The sequence below is a fragment of the Anolis sagrei genome, chromosome 3 (assembly GCF_037176765.1).
Source record: "Anolis sagrei isolate rAnoSag1 chromosome 3, rAnoSag1.mat, whole genome shotgun sequence".
Taxonomy (NCBI): domain Eukaryota; kingdom Metazoa; phylum Chordata; class Lepidosauria; order Squamata; family Dactyloidae; genus Anolis; species Anolis sagrei.
The window spans coordinates 5,312,724-5,332,556 of NC_090023.1; the positions used below are offsets into that span (position 1 = coordinate 5,312,724).

Below are 19,833 nucleotides of genomic sequence, written 5' to 3' on the forward strand. Positions count from 1 at the left end.
GTGACAACGGTGTGGGTGTGTTCATTTAATGCCTCTCTCTTCTGCGTTTGACGGTTTCTTGCACAGATATATAAACCCATTTCCCTAGTTCCAACAGACCTCACTACCTCTGAGGATGCTTGCCATAGATGCAGGCAAAACGTCAGGAGAAAATGCCTTTAGAACATGGCCATATAGCCCGAATAAACCTACAACAATCCAGAAAAGACTGTTTTCAGATGGTCTTTGGTGACCCCTCTGGCACCCCCTCACGATTCCTTCCCAATGACCTGATTGAGAAACATAACATACACAAAAAACCTTAGCAACAGGTTTGTTGCATTCGTGCTGCTGCAGAAATTGAGGAAGTTCCAACAGACCTCACTACCTCTGAGGATGAGCTCCAACAGACAAGAGTCCTTTGTCCCACCCTGGTCATTCCACAGATATATAAACCCTTTTTCCTAGTTCCAACAGACCTCGCAACCTCTGAGGATGCTTGCCATAGATGCAGGCGAAATGTCAGGAGAGAATGCCTCTAAAACATGGCCATATAGCCTGGAAAAAACCTACAACAACCCTATTGAGGAAGTGTTAGATCTATTGGGCCTGGTCAGTGGCCCTGCGGTCAGGGGCTGATGGGAATTCAACAGGATCTGAAGCCGTGTTTCTCAACCTGGGGGTCACAAAGGGGATGTCAGAGGGATCACCAAAGACCATCCAAATCCCCTAGCATTGTTTCTCAATCAAGTCATTGGGAAGGGATCGTGAGGGGGTGCCAGAGGGGTCACCAAAGACCATCCGAAAACACAGTCTTTTCTGGATTGTTGTAGGTTTATTCGGGCTATATGGCCATGTTCTAAAGGCATTTTCTCCTGACGTTTTGCCTGCATCTATGGCAAGCATCCTCAGAGGTAGTGAGGTCTGTTGGAACTAGGGAAATGGGTTTATATATCTGTGGAATGACCAGGGTGGGACAAAGGACTCTTGTCTGCTGGAGCTAGGTGCAAATGTTTCAACTGACCACCTTGATTAGCATTTAATGGCTTGACAGTGCCTGGAGACAGCATATTATTTGAGAACACAGAAATACTGGACCACCCTCACAACCATCATGTCAGACTACACAGAGAAGCCACTGAAATACACAAGCATATGGACAATGTCAACAGAAAGGAGAAAATCATGAAGATGAACAAAATCTGGCTACCAGTATTAAAAAAAACAAGAAAGGGAAAACAATCAGGGACATCTAATCACCCCTCAATAAAAGATTGCTTGAGGCACTGCCAGGCTATCAAATGCTAATCAAGGTGATCAGTTGAAACATTCACACCTAGCTCCAGCAGACAAGAGTCCTTTGTCCCACCCTGGTCATTCCACAGGTATATAAACCCCTTTATCTAGTTCCAACAGACCTCACTACCTCTGAGGATGCTTGCCATAGATGCAGGCGAAACGTCAGGAGAGAATGCCTCTAGACCATGGCCATATAGCCTGGAAAAACCCTACAACAACCCTATTGAGGAAGTGTTCGGTCTATTGGGCCTGGTTAGTGGCCATGCGGTCGGGGGCTGATGGGAATTCAACAAGATCTGGAGCAGTGTTTCTCAACCTGGGGGTCACGAAGGGGGTGTCAGAGGAATCGCCAAAGACCATCAGAAAACACAGCTCCAACAGACAAGAGTCCTTTGTCCCACCCTGGTCATTCCACAGATATATAAACCCTTTTTTCTAGTTCCAACAGACCTCACTAACTCCGAGGATGCTTGCCATAAATGCAGGCGAAACGTCAGGAGAGAATGCCTCTAGAACATGGCCACGTAGCCCGAAAAAAAACCTACAACAACCCAGAAAACACAGTATATTCTGTTGGTCATGGGGGTTCTGTGTGGGAAGTTTGGTCCAATTCTATCATTGGTGGGGCTCAAAATGCTCTTTGATTGTAGATGAACTAAATCCTGGGAACTCTCAAATGTCACAGTCTATTTCCCCCAAACTCCACCAGTGTTCACATCTGGGCATCTTGAAGATTCGTACCAAGTTTGGTCCAGATCCTTCATTGTCTGAGTCCACAGTGCTCTCTGGATGCAATAATAATAACAACAACAAACAAACAACAATCTTTATTTATACCCCACCACCATCTCCCCGATGGGGACTCAGAGCGGCTTACATGAGGCCAAGCCGAAATAACAATTACAATAAAGAATGTAGGTGAACTGCAACTCCCAAACTCAAGGTGAATGCCCACCAAACCCTTCCAGTATTTTCTGTTGATCATGAGGCTTCTGTATGGGAAGTTTGGTCCAATTCTACCATTGGTGGGGTTCAAAATGCTGTTTGATTGTAGGTGAACTATAAATCCCAGCAACTACAACAATTGTCAAGGTCTATTTTCCCCAAACTCCACCAGTGTTCATATCTGGGCATCTTGAATATTCGTACCAAGTTTGGTCCAGATCCTTCATTGTCAGTCCACAGTGCTCTCTGGATGTAGATGAACTACAACTCTCAAACTCAAGGTGAATGCCCCCCAAAACCCCCCAGTATTTCCTGTTGGTCATGGGAGTTCTGTGTGCCAAGTTTGGTTCAATTCCATCATTGGTGGGGTTCAGAATGCTCTTTGACTGTAGGTGAACTATGCATCCCAGCAATTAAAACTCCCAAATTTCAAGGTCTATTTCCCCCAAACTCCACCAGTGTTCACATCTGGGCATCTTGAATATTCGTACCAAGTTTGGTCCAGATCCTTCATTGTCTGAGTCCACAGTGCTCTCTGGATGTAGATGAACTACAACTCTCAAACTCAAGGTGAATGCCCTACAAAACCTTCCCAGTATTTCCTGTTGGTCATGGGTGTTCTGTGTGCCAAGTTTGGTTCAATTCCATCATTGGTGGGGTTCAGAATGCTCTTTGACTGTAGGTGAACTATGCATCCCAGCAATTAAAACTCCCAATTGTCAAGGTCTATTTTCCCCAAACTCCACCAGTGTTCATATCTGGGCATCTTGAATATTCGTACCAAGTTTGGTCCAGATCCTTTGTTGTCTGAGTTCACATTTCTCTCTGGATGTAAGATGTAGTTGATCAACAGAAAGGAGGAAATCATGAAAATGAACAAAATCTGGCTACCAGTATTAAAAAAAACTCTAAAATTACAACAGCAATTACAACTTCCAAACTCAAGGTGAATGCCCACCAAACCCTTCCATTATTTTCTGTTGGTCATAGGAGTTCTGTGTGCCAAGTTTGGTTCAATTTGATCATTGGTGGGGTTCAGAATGATCTTTGATTGTAGGTGAACTATAAATCCCAGCAACTACAACTCCCAATTGTCAAAGTCTATTTTCCCCAAACTCCACCAGTGTTCACATCTGAACATCTTGAATATTCGTACCAAATTTGGTCCAGCTCCTTCATTGTTTGAGTCCATTGTGCTCTCTAGATGTAGGTGAACTACAACTCTCAAACTCAAGGACAGTGCCCACCTAACCCTTCCAGCATTTTCTGTTGGCCATGGGAGTTCTGTGTGCCAAGTTTGGTTCAATTCAATCATTGGTGGGGTCCAGAATGATCTTTGATTGTAGGTGAACTATACATCCCAGCAACTACAACTCCAAAATGTCAAGGTCTATTTCCCCCAAACTTCACCAGTGTTCACATCTGGGCATCTTGAATATTCATACCAAGTTTGGTCCAGATCCTTCATTGTCTGAGTCCACAGTGCTCTCTGGATATAGGTGGACTACAACTCCAAAGCTCAAGGTCAATGCCCACCAAACTCTTCCAGCATTTTCTGTTGGTCATGGGAGTTCTGTGTGGGAAATTTGGCTCAATTCAATCATTGGTGGGGTTCAGAATGCTCTTTGATTGTAGGTGAACTATACATCCCAGCAACTACAACACCCAAGTGTCAAGGTGTATTTTCCTCAAACTCCAGTGTTCACATTTGGGCATATTGAGTATTTGTGCCAAGTTTGGTCCACATCCATCATTGTTTGAGTCCACTGTGCTCTCTGGATGTAGGTGAACTATAACTCCAAAACACAAGGTGAGTGCCCACCAAACCCTTCTAGCATTTTCCATTGGTCATGGGAGTTCTGTGTGCCAAGTTCGTTTCAATTTCATTGTTGGTAAAGTTCAGAATGCTCTTTGGTTGTAGGTGAACTATAAATCCCAGCAACTACAACTCCCAAATGTCAAGGTCTATTTCCCCCAAACTCCACCAGTATTCACATTTGGCATATTGAGTATGGAGTCAAGAGTCTGAACATGCCTAGTTCTGATCACATGGTCTGCAGCCCTTCCCACAGCCACAGGGGAGCTGCTCCTTCACCATCCAGTTGTGACATCGTGTCCTTGATGGAGTACTTCCTCATTCTTCTGTACACTGCCGGAAGGTTTTATGGTGTCGTAAATTACTTAAATTAGCCTCCCCACATAAAGCGGTATCTACATTTCCTACTTGACAGATACAACTGTCTTTCGGGCTGCATAGGTCAACAGCAAGCTAGACTATTAATGGTCAGGGAATGCCGTGGATGTAGCATACATGGATGTCAGGAAGGCCTTCTTTGACAAGGTCCCCCATGACCTTCTGGCAAGGAAACTAGTCCAATGTGGGCGAGGCAAAACTAGGGTGAGGTGGATCTGGAATTGGTTAAGTGGACGAACCCAGAGAGTGCTCACTAATGCTTCCTCTTCATCTTGGAAAGAAGTGACGAGTGGAGTGCCACAAGCAGGGTTCCGTCCTGGGCCCGGTCCTGTTCAGGATCTTTATTAATGACTTAGATGAAGGGCTAGAAGGCGGGATCATCAAGTTTGCAGACGACACCAAATTGGGAGGGATAGCCAATAGTCCAGAGGACAGGAGCAGGACTCAAAGGGATATTGACAGATTAGAGAGATGAAGGGCCAAAACTAACAAAATGAAGTTCAACAGTGACAAATGCAAGATACTCCACTTTGGCAGGAAAAACGAAATGCAAAGAGACAGAATGGGGGACGATGATGCCTGGCTCGAGAGCAGTAAGTGTGAAAAAGATCTTGGAGTCCTCGTAGACAACAAGTTAAACATGAGCCAGGAATGTGATGTGGCGGCAAAAAAAGCCAATGGGATTTTGGCCTGCATCAAGAGGAGCCTAGTGTCTGGGTCCAAGGAAGTCATGCTACCCCTCTATTCTGCTTTGGTTAGACCACACCTGGAATACTGTGTCCAATTCTGGGCACCACAATTGACGAGAGATATTGACAAGCTGGAATGTGTCCAGAGGAGGATGACTAAAATGATCAAGGGTCTGGAGAACAAGCCCTATGAGGAGCGGCTTAAGGAGCTGGGCATGTTTAGCCTGCAGAAGAGAAGGATGAGAGGAGATACGATGATAGCCGTGTATAAATATGTGAGAGGAAGCCACAGGGAGGAGGGAGCAGATCAAGGGTCTGGAGAACAAGCCCTATGAGGAGCGGCTTAAGGAGTTGGGCATGTTTAGCCTGAAGAAGAGAAGGCTGAGAGGAGATACGATGATAGCCATGTATAAATATGTGAGAGGAAGCCACAGGGAGGAGGGAGCAGATCAAGGGTCTGGAGAACAAGCCCTATGAGGAGCGGCTTAAGGAGTTGGGCATGTTTAGCCTGAAGAAGAGAAGGCTGAGAGGAGATACGATGATAGCCGTGTATAAATATGTGAGAGGAAGCCACAGGGAGGAGGGAGCAAGCTTGTTTTCTGCTTCCCTGGAGACTAGGACTCAATGGAACAATGGCTTCAAACTACAAGAGAGGAGATTCCACCTGAACATGAGGAAGAACTTCCTGACTGTGAGAGCCGTTCAGCAGTGGAACTCTCTGCCCCGGAGTGTGGTGGAGGCTCCTTCTTTGGAAGCTTTTAAGCAGAGGCTGGATGGCCATCTGTCAGGGGTGATTTGAATGCAATATTCCTGCTTCTTGGCAGAATGGGGTTGGACTGGATGGCCCAGGAGGTCTCTTCCAACTCTTTGATTCTAGGATTCTATATACAACCAGCAGGAAAAACAGAAGTGGGGCTTGTTGTGGGCGGAGCTACATCAAAAGAGGCGTGGCTCGCCCGGCCCAATGGGCGTGTTTAGGAGGATATGCCACGCCCCTTCCAACTCCTCCCCTTTTCCGTTGCCTTGGCTGTCATTTGGCGACAGGGAAGCAAAGAGAGAAGGTGGCTTGCTTGGATTGCTAGGCCGCAGATAGCAGGGTGAGTATTTGCAAGGAAATTAGGCCCCAAATAGCTCTGTACTGAAGAGTTAAGTCAGTTTGACACTGCTTTAACTGCCTTAGCTCAAGATATGTTAGGGTACAATGTTATGCTAACAGAGGCTGGATGGCCATCTGTCAGGGGTGATTTGAATGCAATATTCCTGCTTCTTGGCAGAATGGGGTTGAGCTGGATGGCCCCCCAGGTCTCTTCCAACTCTAGGAGTCTAGGATTCTATCCTGAGAGTTGTAGTTTGGCATAATTTGGTAGAGAAGGCCAAAAGGTCTTGGGGAAACTACAAGTCCCAAAGCTCCTGTCGGGGGTGCTTTGAACGCCACTTTCCTGCTTCTTGACAGAATGGGGTTGGACTGGATGGCCCACCAGGTCTCTTCCAATTCTAGGATTCTAGGATTCTATCCTGGGAGTTGTAGTTTGGCATAATTTGGTAGAGAAGGCCAAAAGGCCTTGGGGAAACTACAACTCCCAAAGCTCCACCTCATTGGAGAAGGCAGGGCTTGGAGAAGAGCAGTTTCCAGAATGATTGCAACACCCAGAATCCCCTGCCAGTCATTTGTATTGATGCTATGTTAAAGGGGATTTTAATTGTTTGTTTTGTTTAATTAATTAATTAATTAATTCCATATTTAATATTTTTTAAATTGCCCCCCCCCTTTTAAAAAAATGACTGCTTTACTTCTGTGGGTTTCAAAAATGTTTTTTATGGACTCAATATCATACGAAAGCTGACTGGCACAACCTGGGGATCACAACCAGACACAGTGAAGACATCTGCCCTTGCGCTATGCTATTCTGTTGATGAATGTGCATGTCCAGTGTGGAACACATTTCACCACACTAAAACAGTGGATGTGGCTCTTAATGAGACATGCCGCATTATCACGGGGTGTCTGCGCCCCACACCACTGGAGAAATTACACTGCTTAGCCGGTGTTGCACCACCTGACATCCGCCGGGAAGGAGCAGCCAATAGTGAAAGGACCAAGGCAGAGACATCTCCAGCTCATCCCCTGTTTGGGTATCAGCCAGCACGTCAACGACTTAAATCGAGACATAGTTTTCTAAGATCTACAGAGACACTCGCTGGAACACCCCAGCAAGCGAGAGTCCAAAAGTGGCAGGTTCAAACCCAGCACCTCAATCCGTGGGTGATACCAGATGAGAGACTCCCCCCTGGGCACACAGAAGACTGGGCGACTTGGAAGGCATAACTCAAAAACCACTGGGCGAAATGACACGAAATTTGGACACTACACCCCTAACAGACCAATGAGTGACCATCACTCATAAACCCCTAAAAAAAAAAAACAGTGGAAAGGACTTAACCCCCCCCCCCCCCAAAAAAAAAGCTAAATGACGATACAGAAAAAAGGGAAGGAAGAGGGAGGGAAGGAAGGGGAGAGAGAAGGAAGGAAAGAAAGGAAAGGAAGAAAGGAAAGAAAGAAGGAAATAAATGAAAGGAAGCATGGAAGCAAAGAGCAAAGGAAGGAAAGAGAGAGGAGGAAAGGAGAGAAAGAGGAAAAGAAAGGGGATAGAGAAGGAAGGAAGGAGAAAAGGAAAGAAAAAAGGAAAGGAAGCAAAGAGGGAGCGAAGGAAGAAGAGAAAGAGATAGAGAAGGAAGAAAGGAGAAAAAGGGAAGGAAAAGAAAAAAGCAGGAAGGAAAGAGGTAGAGAAGAAAGAAGGAGAGAAGGAAAGAAGAAAAGGGAAGGAAAAGGGAGGGAAGGGGAGAAAGAAAGAAAGAAAAGGAAGCATGGAAACAAAGAGCAAAGGAAGGAAAGAGGTAGAGAAGGAAGAAAGGAGAGAAAGAGGAAAGAAAAGGAGGGAAGGAAAGAAAAGGGTAGAGAAGGAAGGAAGGAGAGAAGGAAAGGAAAAAAAGGAAGGAAAGAGGGAGCGAAGGAAGAAGGGAAAGAGGTAGAGAAGGAAGAAAGGAGGAAAAGGGGAGGAAAAGAAAAAGACAGGAAGGAAAGAGGTAGAGAAGGAGAGAAGAAAAGGGAAGGAAGAGGGAGGGAAGGGGAGAAAGAAAGAAAAGAAAGAAAGAAAAGGAAGCATGGAAGCAAAGAGCAAAGGAAGGAAAGAGGTAGAGAAGGAGGAAAGGAGAGAAAGAGGAAAATAAAAAGGGGGAAGGAAAGAAAGGGGTAGAGAAGGAAGGAGAGAAGGAAAGAAAAAAGGAAAGGAAGCAAAGAGGGAGTGAAGGAAGAAGGGAAAGAGGTAGAGAAGGAAGAAAGGAGAAAAAGGGAAGGAAAGGAAAAAGGCAGGAAGGAAAGAGGTAGAGAAGAAGGAAGGAGAGAAGGAAAGAAGAAAGGGGAAGAAAGGGGGAGGGAAGGGGAGAAAGAAAGAAAGAAAGAAAGAAAGAAAAGGAAGCATGGAAACAAAGAGCAAAGGAAGGAAAGAGGTAGAGAAGGAGGAAAGGAGAGAAAGAGGAAAATAAAAGGGGGGAAGGAAAGAAAGGGGTAGAGAAGGAAGGAAGGAAGGAAGGAGAAAAGGAAAGGAAAAAAGGAAAGGAAAGAGGGAGCGAAGGAAGAAGGGAAAGAGGTAGAGAAGGAAGAAAGGAGAGAAAGGGAAGGAAAAGAAAAAGGCAGGAAGGAAAGAGGTAGAGAAGAAGGAAAGAGAAGGAAAGAAGAAAAGGGAGGGAAGGGGAGAAAAAAGAAAGAAAGAAAGAAAAGGAAGCATGGAAGCAAAGAGCAAAGGAAGGAAAGAGGTAGAGAAGGAGGAAAGGAGAGAAAGAGGAAAATAAAAGGGGGGAAGGAAAGAAAGGGGTAGAGAAGGAAGGAAGGAGAAAAGGAAAGGAAAAAAGAAAGGAAAGAGGGAGCGAAGGAAGAAGGGAAAGAGGTAGAGAAGGAAGAAAGGAGAGAAAGGGAAGGAAAAGGCAGGAAGGAAAGAGATAGAGAAGAAAGAAGGAGAGAAGGAAAGAAGAAAACGGAAGGAAGGAAGGAAGGAAGGAAGGAAGGAAAGTGGGAGCGAAAGAAGGAGGGAAAGGAGAGAAAGAGGGAGGGAAGGTTGGCCACACCAACGTGTGACGGGTACAGCTAGTCTATATAAATAAAAATGTCATGTTCGTTTGTGGGATTAACATAACTCAAAAACCACTGGACGAATTGACACCAAATTTGGACACAAGACACCTCTCAGGCCAACGAGTGACCATCACTCATAAAAACTCTGAAAAACACAGCAGAAGAGACTTTAAAAGCCAATAAATAAATAAATAAATACATTACAAGCATGCGCAACACCACATATATATACGCAAACACACACATATACCCAAATATATACACACACAAAGCCCAAATATATGCACACACACACACACACACAAAGCACATATTCACAGACCGTGCCACAGCAACGCATGGCCAGGGACGGCTAGTAAACAATAAATAAAGCAATTCTTCTCGTTCTTTACCTTCTTCTCCAGCATATGTGGGACGTCCCAGAAGACATGTCCAGGTCTGAGAAAGTGACTCTTTTCCACCAAGAAGCGCCCAACGGCTTGACGTACCGCATCCCGGCATTGCAGTACCTGCCTTCGGAGTCGGCTTTCCTGGCGTTTGCCGAAAAGCGGTCCTCTTTCCGGGATGAACACGCCGAGTTCCTGGTGATGAGAAGAGGGAAGAAAGAGGGGGTGTCGGTCCAGGTAATGCCAAGGGTGGAATATATCTACAGTCAATATATTGTTGAAGGCTTTCGTGCCTGGAATCACTGGATTGTTGTAGGTTTTCCGGACTTTCTGTCGATGTTCCAGAAGCATTCTCTCCTGACGTTTCGCCTGTATCTATGGCAGGCATCCTCAGAGGTTGTGAGGTCTGTTGGAAACTAGGAAAATAGGATTTATATATCTGTGGAATAATGTCCAGGGTGGGAGTAAGAACCCTTATCTGTTTGAGGTAGCTGTGAATGTTGCAGTTGGCCACCTTGGTTAGTACTGAATGGCCTAGCAGTCTCAAGGTCTGGCTTCTTATTGCCTGGGGGAATCCTTTGTTGGGAGGTGATTATCTACAGTCGTCCCTCCACATTCGCTGTGGTTTAGGCTGGCATGGGTAAACTTTGGCCCTCCCTCCAGGTGTTTGGGACTTCAATTCCCAAAATTCCTAACAGCCGGTACTGTAATATTATTAGTATATATAATTATAATATCATATTATTATTAGTATTATACTGTATTACATTATAATATTATCAATATTATATGTATATACAATATATTATATTATATTACTACATTGTACTATACAATTCTACTGTAATATTATTAGTATATATAATTATAATATCATATTATTATTAGTATTATATTGTATTACATTGTAATATTATCAATATTATATGTATATGCAATAATATTATATTGCTATATTGTATTATACAATTCTACTGTAATATTATTAGTATATATTATTATAATATCATATTAGTAGTATTTTATTGTATTACAATATAATATTATCAATATTATATGTATATGCATTATATATATAGCTATATTGTACTATACAATTCTACTGTAATATTATTAGTATATATAATTATATCATATTATTTGTATTTTATTGTATTACATTATAATATCAATATTATATGTATATACAATATGTTATGTTATATTATATTATATTATTAGTAGTATTATATAATTATAATATCCTATTATTATTAGTATTATATTGTATTACATTATAATATTATCAATATTATAAGTATATGCAATATATTATATTATATTGCTATATTGTACTATAGAATTCTACTGTAATATTATTAGTATATATAATTATAATATCATATTATTAGTAGTATTATATTGTATTACATTATAATATTATCAATATTATATGTGTATACAATTATATCATATCACATCATATTATTATATTATATTATATTATATTATATTATATTATATTATATGAGTCGCCTAATGGCTGAAAAGAGCGGTATACAAGTAAAGTGTATATATAATTATAATATCATATTATTATTAGTATTATACTGTATTACATTATAATATTATCAATATTAAATGTATATACAATATATTATATTATATTGCTATATTATACTATACAATTCTACTGTAATATTATTAGTATATATAATTATAATATCATATTAGTAGTAGTATTATATTGTATTACATTATAATATTATCAATATTATATGTATATACAATATGTTATGTTAAATTATATTATATTATATTATTAGTAGTATTATATAATTACAATATCATATTATTATTAGTATAATATTGTATTACATTATAATATTATCTATATTATATGTGTATACAATATATTATATTGCTATATTGTACTATACAATTGTACTGTAATATTATTAGTATATATAATTATAATATATTATTATTAGTATTATATTGTATTACAATATAATATTATCAATATTATATGTATATACAATATGTTATGTTATATTATATTATATTATTAGTAGTATTATATAATTATAATATATTATTATTAGTATTATACTGTATTATATTATTATATTATCAATATTATATGTTTATACAATATATTATATTGCCATATTGTACTATACAATTCTACTGTAATATTATTAGTATATATAATTATAATATCATATTATTAGTAGTATTATATTGTATTACATTGTAATATTATCAATATTATATGTATATGCAATAATATTATATTGCTATATTGTACTATACCATTCTACTGTAATATTATTAGTATATATAATTATAATATCATATTATTAGTAGTATTATATTGTATTACATTATAATATTATCAATATTACATACATATACAATATATTATATTATATTGCCATATTGTACTATACAATTCTACTGTAATATTATTAGTATATATAATGATAATATCATATTAGTAGTAGTAGTATATTGTATTACAATATAATATTATCAATATTATATGTATATACAATATATTATATTATATTGCTATATTGTACTATACAATTCTACTTTAATATTATTAATATATATAATTATAATATATTATTATTCATATTATATTGTATTATACATATAATATTGATAATATTATATTGTATTACAATATAATATTATCAATATTATATGTATATGCATTATATTATATTGCTATATTGTACTATACAATTCTACTGTAGTATTATTAGTATATATAATTATAATATCATATTATTAGTATTATATTGTATTACATTATAATATTATCAATATTATATGTGTATACAATTATATCATACCATATTATATTATATTATATTATATTATATTATATTATATTATATTATTATCTCCACTCTGATCCCAATAACAAAGCCATGTTGAATCTCCCTCTCTTCTCTTCTTCTAGTGGGGCCCGCAAGAGTCCCTCGTGACGGCCGCGCTGCCCAACCACCGCACCATGAACCCGTGCCCCGTGTTTGAGAAGACCTCCGGCACCCTCTTCCTCTTCTTCATATGTGTGGAGACCCCCGTCACGGAGTGGCACCAGATCAGAACAGGACAAAATGCCGCCAGGCTGTGCTACGTCTCCAGTCGCGACGGTGGCCGCACTTGGAGCCCGACCGTCGACTTGACCGAGCGGGTGATCAGGGATGATTTAGAAAATTGGGCCACGTTTGCCGTTGGACCCGGCCACGGCATCCAGCTGAGCTCCGGGCGGTTGGTGATCCCGGCTTACACCTACTACATCCACGAGCGTCGCTCAGGACATGTGCCAACCTGCACTACACGGCCGCATTGCTTCACTTTGTACAGTGATGACGGGGGCCGGAATTGGACCCGCGGCCAGCTTCTTCGGGACTTGCGGACGACCGAGTGCCAGGTTGCCGAACTGACCCATTGGGACGAGAGTCGGGTGTTGTATTGCAGCGCCCGCAGTCCCGACAAGAGCCGGGCCGAGGCGTTTGGGGCAGTTGGCGGAGACGAATTCGAGAAATCCTCCTTGTGCAAACAGTTGTGCGAGCCGCCACACGGTTGCCAGGGCAGCATAGTGAGTTTCACTCCGGTGAGAATTCCCTCCGACGGGAACGGAATGGAAGTCGTTGGTGAATCCGTCAACTCGTTAGGTCTTCTTTCTTCCTCTCTGCCACAAAAGAGCACCAAATCGTGGCTGGTTTTCTCCCATCCCACGCAAGGTCACAAGCGCCTCGACTTGGGCCTCTACCTGAATAGCTCCCCGTTGGATCCGGGCTCCTGGAAGGGCCCCTGGGTGCTGCACAAGGGCCCCTGCGGATACTCGGACCTGGCCCTCTGCGAGGAGGGAGACGAGCAGATATTTGGCTGTCTGTTTGAATGCGGCGCGACCCGCGAGTGCGAAGAAATCGCCTTTCAGTTATTTACAAGCGAAGAGCTCCTGAGAAACGTGGCACGGAGCTGCTCTTGCGATGCTTCTGCAACACAACCACAATAGTGGCCCCAAGCAACACTCAAGTTGTTTCTTTTTCCCATTTTATTTACGTCTGCTTCCATATTTGATTCCAAAAGTCCTTGTTTTCAAGTCTCATAATTCAAGTATATGTGAAGAAAGGTGACCCAGTGGGGGCTACCTGCATTGCACAACTATAGCAGCCTTGTTTACCTGCTTTGTTTACATCCTATGGAACCCTGGGATCTATAGTTTGGTTTATAACCCTTTCCCATGTTGATCACTTTTCTCTGGACACCTCCCATTGTGTCAATAGACTGTATTTCCTGGATTGACTTGCTAGAAGCAGCTTTGTTAAGGCCAGTCTGGGTAAGACACTTGTGGCTTTTGTGTCTTTTTCCAAAAGTTTGGTTTCATATTATTTTGTTTATTTTTGGTTTTCTGGGATTTATAGATGAGCTGGAGATGTCTCTGCCTTGGTCCTTTCACTATTGGCGGCTACTTTCCGGTGGATGTCAGGTGGTGCGATACCGGCTAGGCAGTGCAGTTTCTCCAGTGGTGAGCACCGTGAGAATGCGGCATGCAGTTTCTCCAGGCACCCCGTGATAATGCGGCATGTCTCATTAAGAGCCACATCCACTGTTTTAGTGTGGTGAGATGTGTTCCACACTGGGCATGCGTACTCAGCAGCAGAGTAGCACAGCGCAAGGGCAGATGTCTTCACTGTGTCTGGTTGTGATCCCCAGGTTGTGCCTGTCAGCTTTTGTATGATATTGTTTCTGGCACCCACTTTTTGCTTGGTATTCAGGCAGTGCTTCTGGTAGATCAGAGCACAGTCCAGGTATTTGGGTGCGCTGCAATGCTCCAGTGGGATTCCTTCCTTCCCAGGTCATCCTCAGAGCTCGGGATGCTTGTCTGTTCTTAAGGTGAAAAGCACATGTCTGCGTTTTAGATGGGTTAGGGATCAGCTGGTTTTCCCTGTAATAGGCAGTAAGGGCACCAAGAGCTTCGGAGAGCTTCTGTTCAACCATCTCAAAGCTCCCTGCTTGAGTGGTGATGGCATGATCATCAGCATAAATGAAACTCTCTGTCCCTTCTGTCAGTGGCTGGTCATTTATGTAGATGTTGAACATGGATGGAGCAAGCACGCTCCCCTGAGGCAGGCCGTTCTTGTGTTTCCGCCATCTGCTTCTCTGGCCCTGGAACTCAACAAAAAAGCTCCTGTTTTGTAGCAGGTTTCCTATGAGGCGGGTGAGGGGGTCGTCCTTTGTGATACTATACATTTTTCTCAGGACGAGGAGGTGGTTCACAGTATCATAAAGTAAAATAATAAATAACACTGACTCGAGTATAAGCCAAGGGGGACTTTTCAGCCTAAAAAAGGGCTGAAAAACTAGGCTTATACTCGAGTATATACAGTACTTTACAGCAATTTTTGACATGCTCAATGCCCCCTGGTTGATTCCTGCCTGATAGGGGTTGAAATACTGTGCTTTCTTCTTGAATTGGAAGGCCTTTAGTGATTGTTAAGATGCTTCAAAGGCCACAAAAGAGTGTCTAACCATTTCTTATCACAGTTAATAAGTTTAGACAAATAATATAACAATCTATTGTCAACGGCTTTCATGGCTGGAATCACTGGATTGTTGTGAGTTTTCCGGGCTGTCTGGCCATGTTCCAGAAACATTATCTCCTCACGTTTCACCCACATCTATGGCAGGCATACTCAGAAATTGTGAGGTTCTTACCAAGGCAGTAAGAAGCCAGACTTTGAAACTGATACGGCATTAAATGGTAATCAAACCATGAAAATGAACAAAATCTGGCTACCAGTATTAAAAAACTCTAAAATTATAACTGTAAATAAAGAACAACACTCAAACACAGGGGAAGTAAATACAAGAAACAATCAGGGACAGCTAATCACCTCTCAACAAAGGATTCCCCCATGCAGTAACAAGCCACAACTAAAAACCGTCAGGCCATTAAATGGCAATCAAACCATGAAAATGAACAAAATCTGGCTACCAGTATTTTAAAAACTCTAAAATTATAACTGTAAATAAAGAACAATACTCAAACACAGGAGAAGTAAATACAAGAAACCATCAGGGACAGCTAATCACCTCTCAACAAAGGATTCCCCCAGGCAGTAACAAGCTACACCTAAAAACTGTCAGGCCATCAAATGCTAATCAAGGTAGCCAATTGAAACATTCACACCTACCTCCAACAGACAAGAGTTCTTTCTCCCACCCTGGACATTATTCCACAGATATATAAACCCCATTTCCTAGTTTCCAAGAGACCTCACAACCTCTGAGGATTCCTGCCATAGATGCGGGTGAAACATCAGGAGAGAATGCTTCTGGAACATGGCCAGCTCAGAAAACTCACAGCATCCCAATTGAAGTCAATACGGACTTTAGGAGGTTCTCCCCAGTAAGAGAGACCCCTAGGACCGCACCAAAGAGGGCCCGCAACCTTGGTGAGGACAGAGAAGACGAATTCCAGCGAGCAGGCTCCTCTCCGAAGTCCCATGGGGGAACCACATCAAGTCCCCGGGTCCGGAACTTGGCAGAGGCGAGCGGCAGCGAGGAGCAATAAAACCAGGAATTTTTGACAATCAACTGTTTCTAATAAAATATATTCTCAAAAATCGAGAGGTTATTTCCCGGGCGTAGGGATCTAAAATAAGAAAAGCGAGATAGCAGATAGGTTTAGAATTTAGTACAGAAAAATATGACATTAAAATGGAGCCGATCCGCCATTTTATGATTTCGTGGATACCGAGATCCGAAAGGAGAAGCTCAGTATCCGCGGTTTCAAATAATGCTGATCCGGCGTTCCCGGAACGCCAGGGAAGCATTCCGGGCAGGCTCGCGGTTCCCCGGAGCCTGGAAAAGGTTATTTTCATGCAAGTTGATAGTTCAGGCAGGGAGAGACACAAAGTATCAAGTGGGAAAGTTAAAAAGTTGCGATTTCAAGTACTTTTATTAGGGGAATAGCTACAATGTTAGGGCTTGGGGGAAAGTGATAGAAGGGCACAGAGGCTGAGTGCAGTCCTAGTTTGAGCTGTTTGTTGGGGCACATTTCATCAGTTTGTCCCAATCGTGGCTTCTAGGAACTGCGGAACTCTCCGCTGTGCGTCAGACCAACTTGGAGGCGGGGGCCTCTGCTGCCCTCGATGACACAATGATTCCGGCCACGAAAGCCTTCGAAAACGCATTCTTAAAAGCTGTTTTGGTTTGTATCTTCCAAGATTTGTTCAGTTCTCCGTTAACTCAATGTCTTGGCAAGAGCCAAAGGTCCAGCAGTCCTGCGTTGCAAAACATGGATCTTGGGCGAAGCATGAGTTGAAGTGAAGTTGGCTTGATGTTCTCCTATATGGTCCAGCCATTTCTTAATTCCACTAGTAGTGGAAGACATGAAGGAGGGTTGAGTTGAAACTGTGGCGTGTTTTAAACTTGTCCTGTTTACTTATTATTATGTAAATTCGTTTTATCGTGAAATCTTTAAAATACTGATTAAAAACTATTGATTTATTTACAGTATTTATATTCCACCCTTCTCACCCCGCAGGGGACTCGAGGCGGATTACAATGCGCATATTTATGGCAAACATTCAATGCCATTAGACAACACCTATAGACAGACACAGAGGCAATTTAACATTCCAGCTTTTCCGGCTTCATGAGGGTATGCTCGATTCTGGCCACAGGGGGAGCTGCTGCTTCACCGTCCACTTGTGACACCGGGTCCTTTGATGGAGCACTTCCTCATTCTTACTCACACTGCTGGAAGGTTTTATGGTGTCGTAAATTAGTTAAATTAGTCTCCCCGCATAAAGCGGTGCCTAAATTTCTGTCGCACCTCAGAATAGATTCACCTTGCTGAAATCACCAAACTGTACATGGACTGAAGTCTTTGTAGTTTATTGAAAAATAAAAGATAAAAAGTTCTTAAAAGCAAGCAATGTTCCAAAAGATCAATATAACATAGCACTATGAAGCATGATTTCAAGAGGCACCGACAAAACAATATCCCATGAGAACATGACAAAGTCCCGAGACCTGGACACAAAAACTACAAGATAATTGAGGCAAACGAACACCAGCTGCTTGGTTGAGCGAGAAGTTGCTCTGACAAAGGTTTGTTTTCAAACACACTGCTAATACCCTTTGCAAAACATGAAAGCATTTCTTTGGCCTCTGGCCTCCTTCTTGTTGGCTATTCTCACACTCCTTCAAACTCTGAATTCCAAACGGTCAGGGCAAGAAAACATAACCAAAGCCCTCCTGGCAAAGGGCCATCCAGCCATAGATATAGATAGATAGATAGATAGATAGATAGATAGATAGATAGATAGATATGTTCAACATCTTTATCAATGACTTAGATGAAGGGCTAGAAGGCGTGATCATCAAGTTTGCAGACGACACCAAATTGGGAGGGAGAGCCAATACTCCAGAGGACAGGAGCAGGATTCAAAACCATCTTGACAGATTAGAGAGATGATGGGCCAAAACTAGCAAAATGAAGTTCAACAGGGACCAATGCAAGATACTCCACTTTGGCAGGAAAAACGAAATGCAAAGATTCTGCATAAGAAACAAGAGCAGCTCCACTTGTTTGTGCTATGTCCAAATATACCAAACCTTTATACAATTGTGTAGAAAGTACAATGGTTGAAACACTTTTACTGGTTATTCAAAATATACCACTTGAAGTGGAAAACTAGGCTACTTTAAATGGCACATACCCACAAATTCTGGAGAGATCCTAGTGTGATACTGTAGTTGTGTGTGCAGCTCAGTAGGAGCTGGGGGAAAGAAAAAATATACAGGATTGCTACTCTTTAGATGGTGAAGACAGTTCTGAGTAGGTTACCATTTTAATCTATGAGCACATTTGGAAAACCTTAGGAAAAAAAGTTACAAGAATGAATACTCAAATACCTCAAATGGTGCTCTGTTCAATTTACCCTACTTCTTTTTAAAGTGTAAAGTACAAGCATGCAAATATAAGGTCAGTCCACAGGCACGTAGGATCCATGTTAAAAAAAATGGTAAAGGTAGCTGGGATGAGTGACATCAACGACTGATGAGTATGGACACAATCAGATGTGTTCTGAATAAATTCTTAAAAGTCAAAATCTGGATGCAAATTCCTGCTAGTCTTGGTCACACTGCTAACACTAAAGTAGGCATGTCGTCCCCATTGTTTTAGCCAAGCTCAAGGAATTTACAATATTTAGTAAGAAAAAATTAAAGTATTTCCCCCCTCCCCTTTTTAAATTTACACAGACGTTTAATCAGCTTTATTTACAGAGCCGTTCTTTTCAGTCTCCAACAGTGCCTAGATAGCATCAGGCAAGAATGCCAGTTTTAAAAGAGAATCTATATAGAAACCTAAAAATAAGAGATGGTGACGCTCCTCAAGAAGGGGCAAGCTGGGCTACAGAAGCAGTTCTCTACACATGGCTCAGTTACTCAGAAGTAGTTCTGTTGCTGTCTCTACATCCCACGATTTTGATGACAAGGCCACTATTACTTTGTTCCTATCAAAGCCCATAGCACAAAGGTTTTCTATCTTTTTGGTGTATTCTGGACTAGAAACTGGTGCTCCAGCATACACGTGTGCCCAAAGCCGAGCTGTCTGTTTAAACATTTCTGGATTTTGCTTGTACTGATTTGCCACTACTGCATCCTGTGGATCATCAGGCTCTGCAGCTGCCAAGAGCGCTTGCAGTGATAACAAGACTGTTCTTAGAGTCATTGCTGCAGCCCATTGATCTTTTAAGATATCCAAACATATAGCCCCAGTGACTGAGCTAATATTAGGATGCCATATTTTGGTGATAAACCGCACCTTGGGGGGATTAAATGGATACGTTTCTGGAATTTTTATTTCTAGTTGGTATCTTCCTCCTTCATATGGTGTGTCCGGAGGTCCTGCTATTTCTCCTCTTAGTTCTGTAAAATTTTCATCTACAAGATCTACTTTAATCTGATTTTTGCTTGTCTCCTCGCTCTTCAACACCTCCTTGAACTCCCGCTTGATCCTCTGCACCGCGATGTTGGCCATCTCCGCCGCGGGGCCCGCCCAAACCCAGGCCCCCGTCGCCGCCGCCTCCGAGCCGGGCCCAGCTCCTCCGCCGCCGCTGCCGTTGCTGCTCCGGCGGCGGGTCGGTCGGTAGTCGGTCTCCGGCCCTTCCAAAATGGCGCCCGCGGCGAGCATGC

General features: G+C 42.1%; 2 protein-coding genes across 3 annotated transcripts; one reads left to right on the plus strand and one right to left on the minus strand.

The window, feature by feature from the left end:
* Window positions 1–6,124: 6,124 nt before the first annotated feature.
* Window positions 6,125–17,137, plus strand: LOC132772317 (sialidase-3-like). Of its 2 annotated transcripts, XR_010909617.1 has the most exons (4): window positions 6,125–6,203; window positions 9,640–9,858; window positions 12,575–13,960; window positions 16,716–17,137. XR_010909617.1 is itself a non-coding variant. In XM_060771287.2 (3 exons), the coding sequence occupies exons 2-3, from the start codon at window positions 9,643–9,645 to the stop codon at window positions 13,634–13,636; spliced, it is 1,278 nt and encodes a 425-aa protein (XP_060627270.2). In that variant the 5' UTR covers window positions 6,125–6,203; window positions 9,640–9,642; the 3' UTR covers window positions 13,637–17,137. The 2 variants fall into 2 exon arrangements, 1 of the variants encoding a protein (XP_060627270.2); XM_060771287.2 differs by having other exon boundaries at window positions 12,575–17,137.
* Window positions 17,138–18,259: 1,122 nt separating this feature from the next.
* LOC137096694 (ubiquitin-conjugating enzyme E2 K) lies at window positions 18,260–19,833 on the minus strand. Its single transcript, XM_067466442.1, has one exon. It carries the CDS (start codon window positions 19,829–19,831, stop codon window positions 19,076–19,078), a length of 756 nt encoding a protein of 251 aa, XP_067322543.1. The 5' UTR covers window positions 19,832–19,833; the 3' UTR covers window positions 18,260–19,075.

Coding starts and splice junctions, on each gene's coding strand:
- LOC132772317 (XM_060771287.2), top strand. CDS start 9,643: ATGTGGGACGTCCCAGAAGACATGTCCAGGTCTGAGAAAGTGACTCTT. Junction 9,859..12,574: donor AAGAGGGGGTGTCGGTCCAG/GTAATGCCAAGG, acceptor CTCTTCTTCTAG/TGGGGCCCGCAAGAGTCCCT.
- LOC137096694 (XM_067466442.1), bottom strand. CDS start 19,831: ATGCTCGCCGCGGGCGCCATTTTGGAAGGGCCGGAGACCGACTACCGA.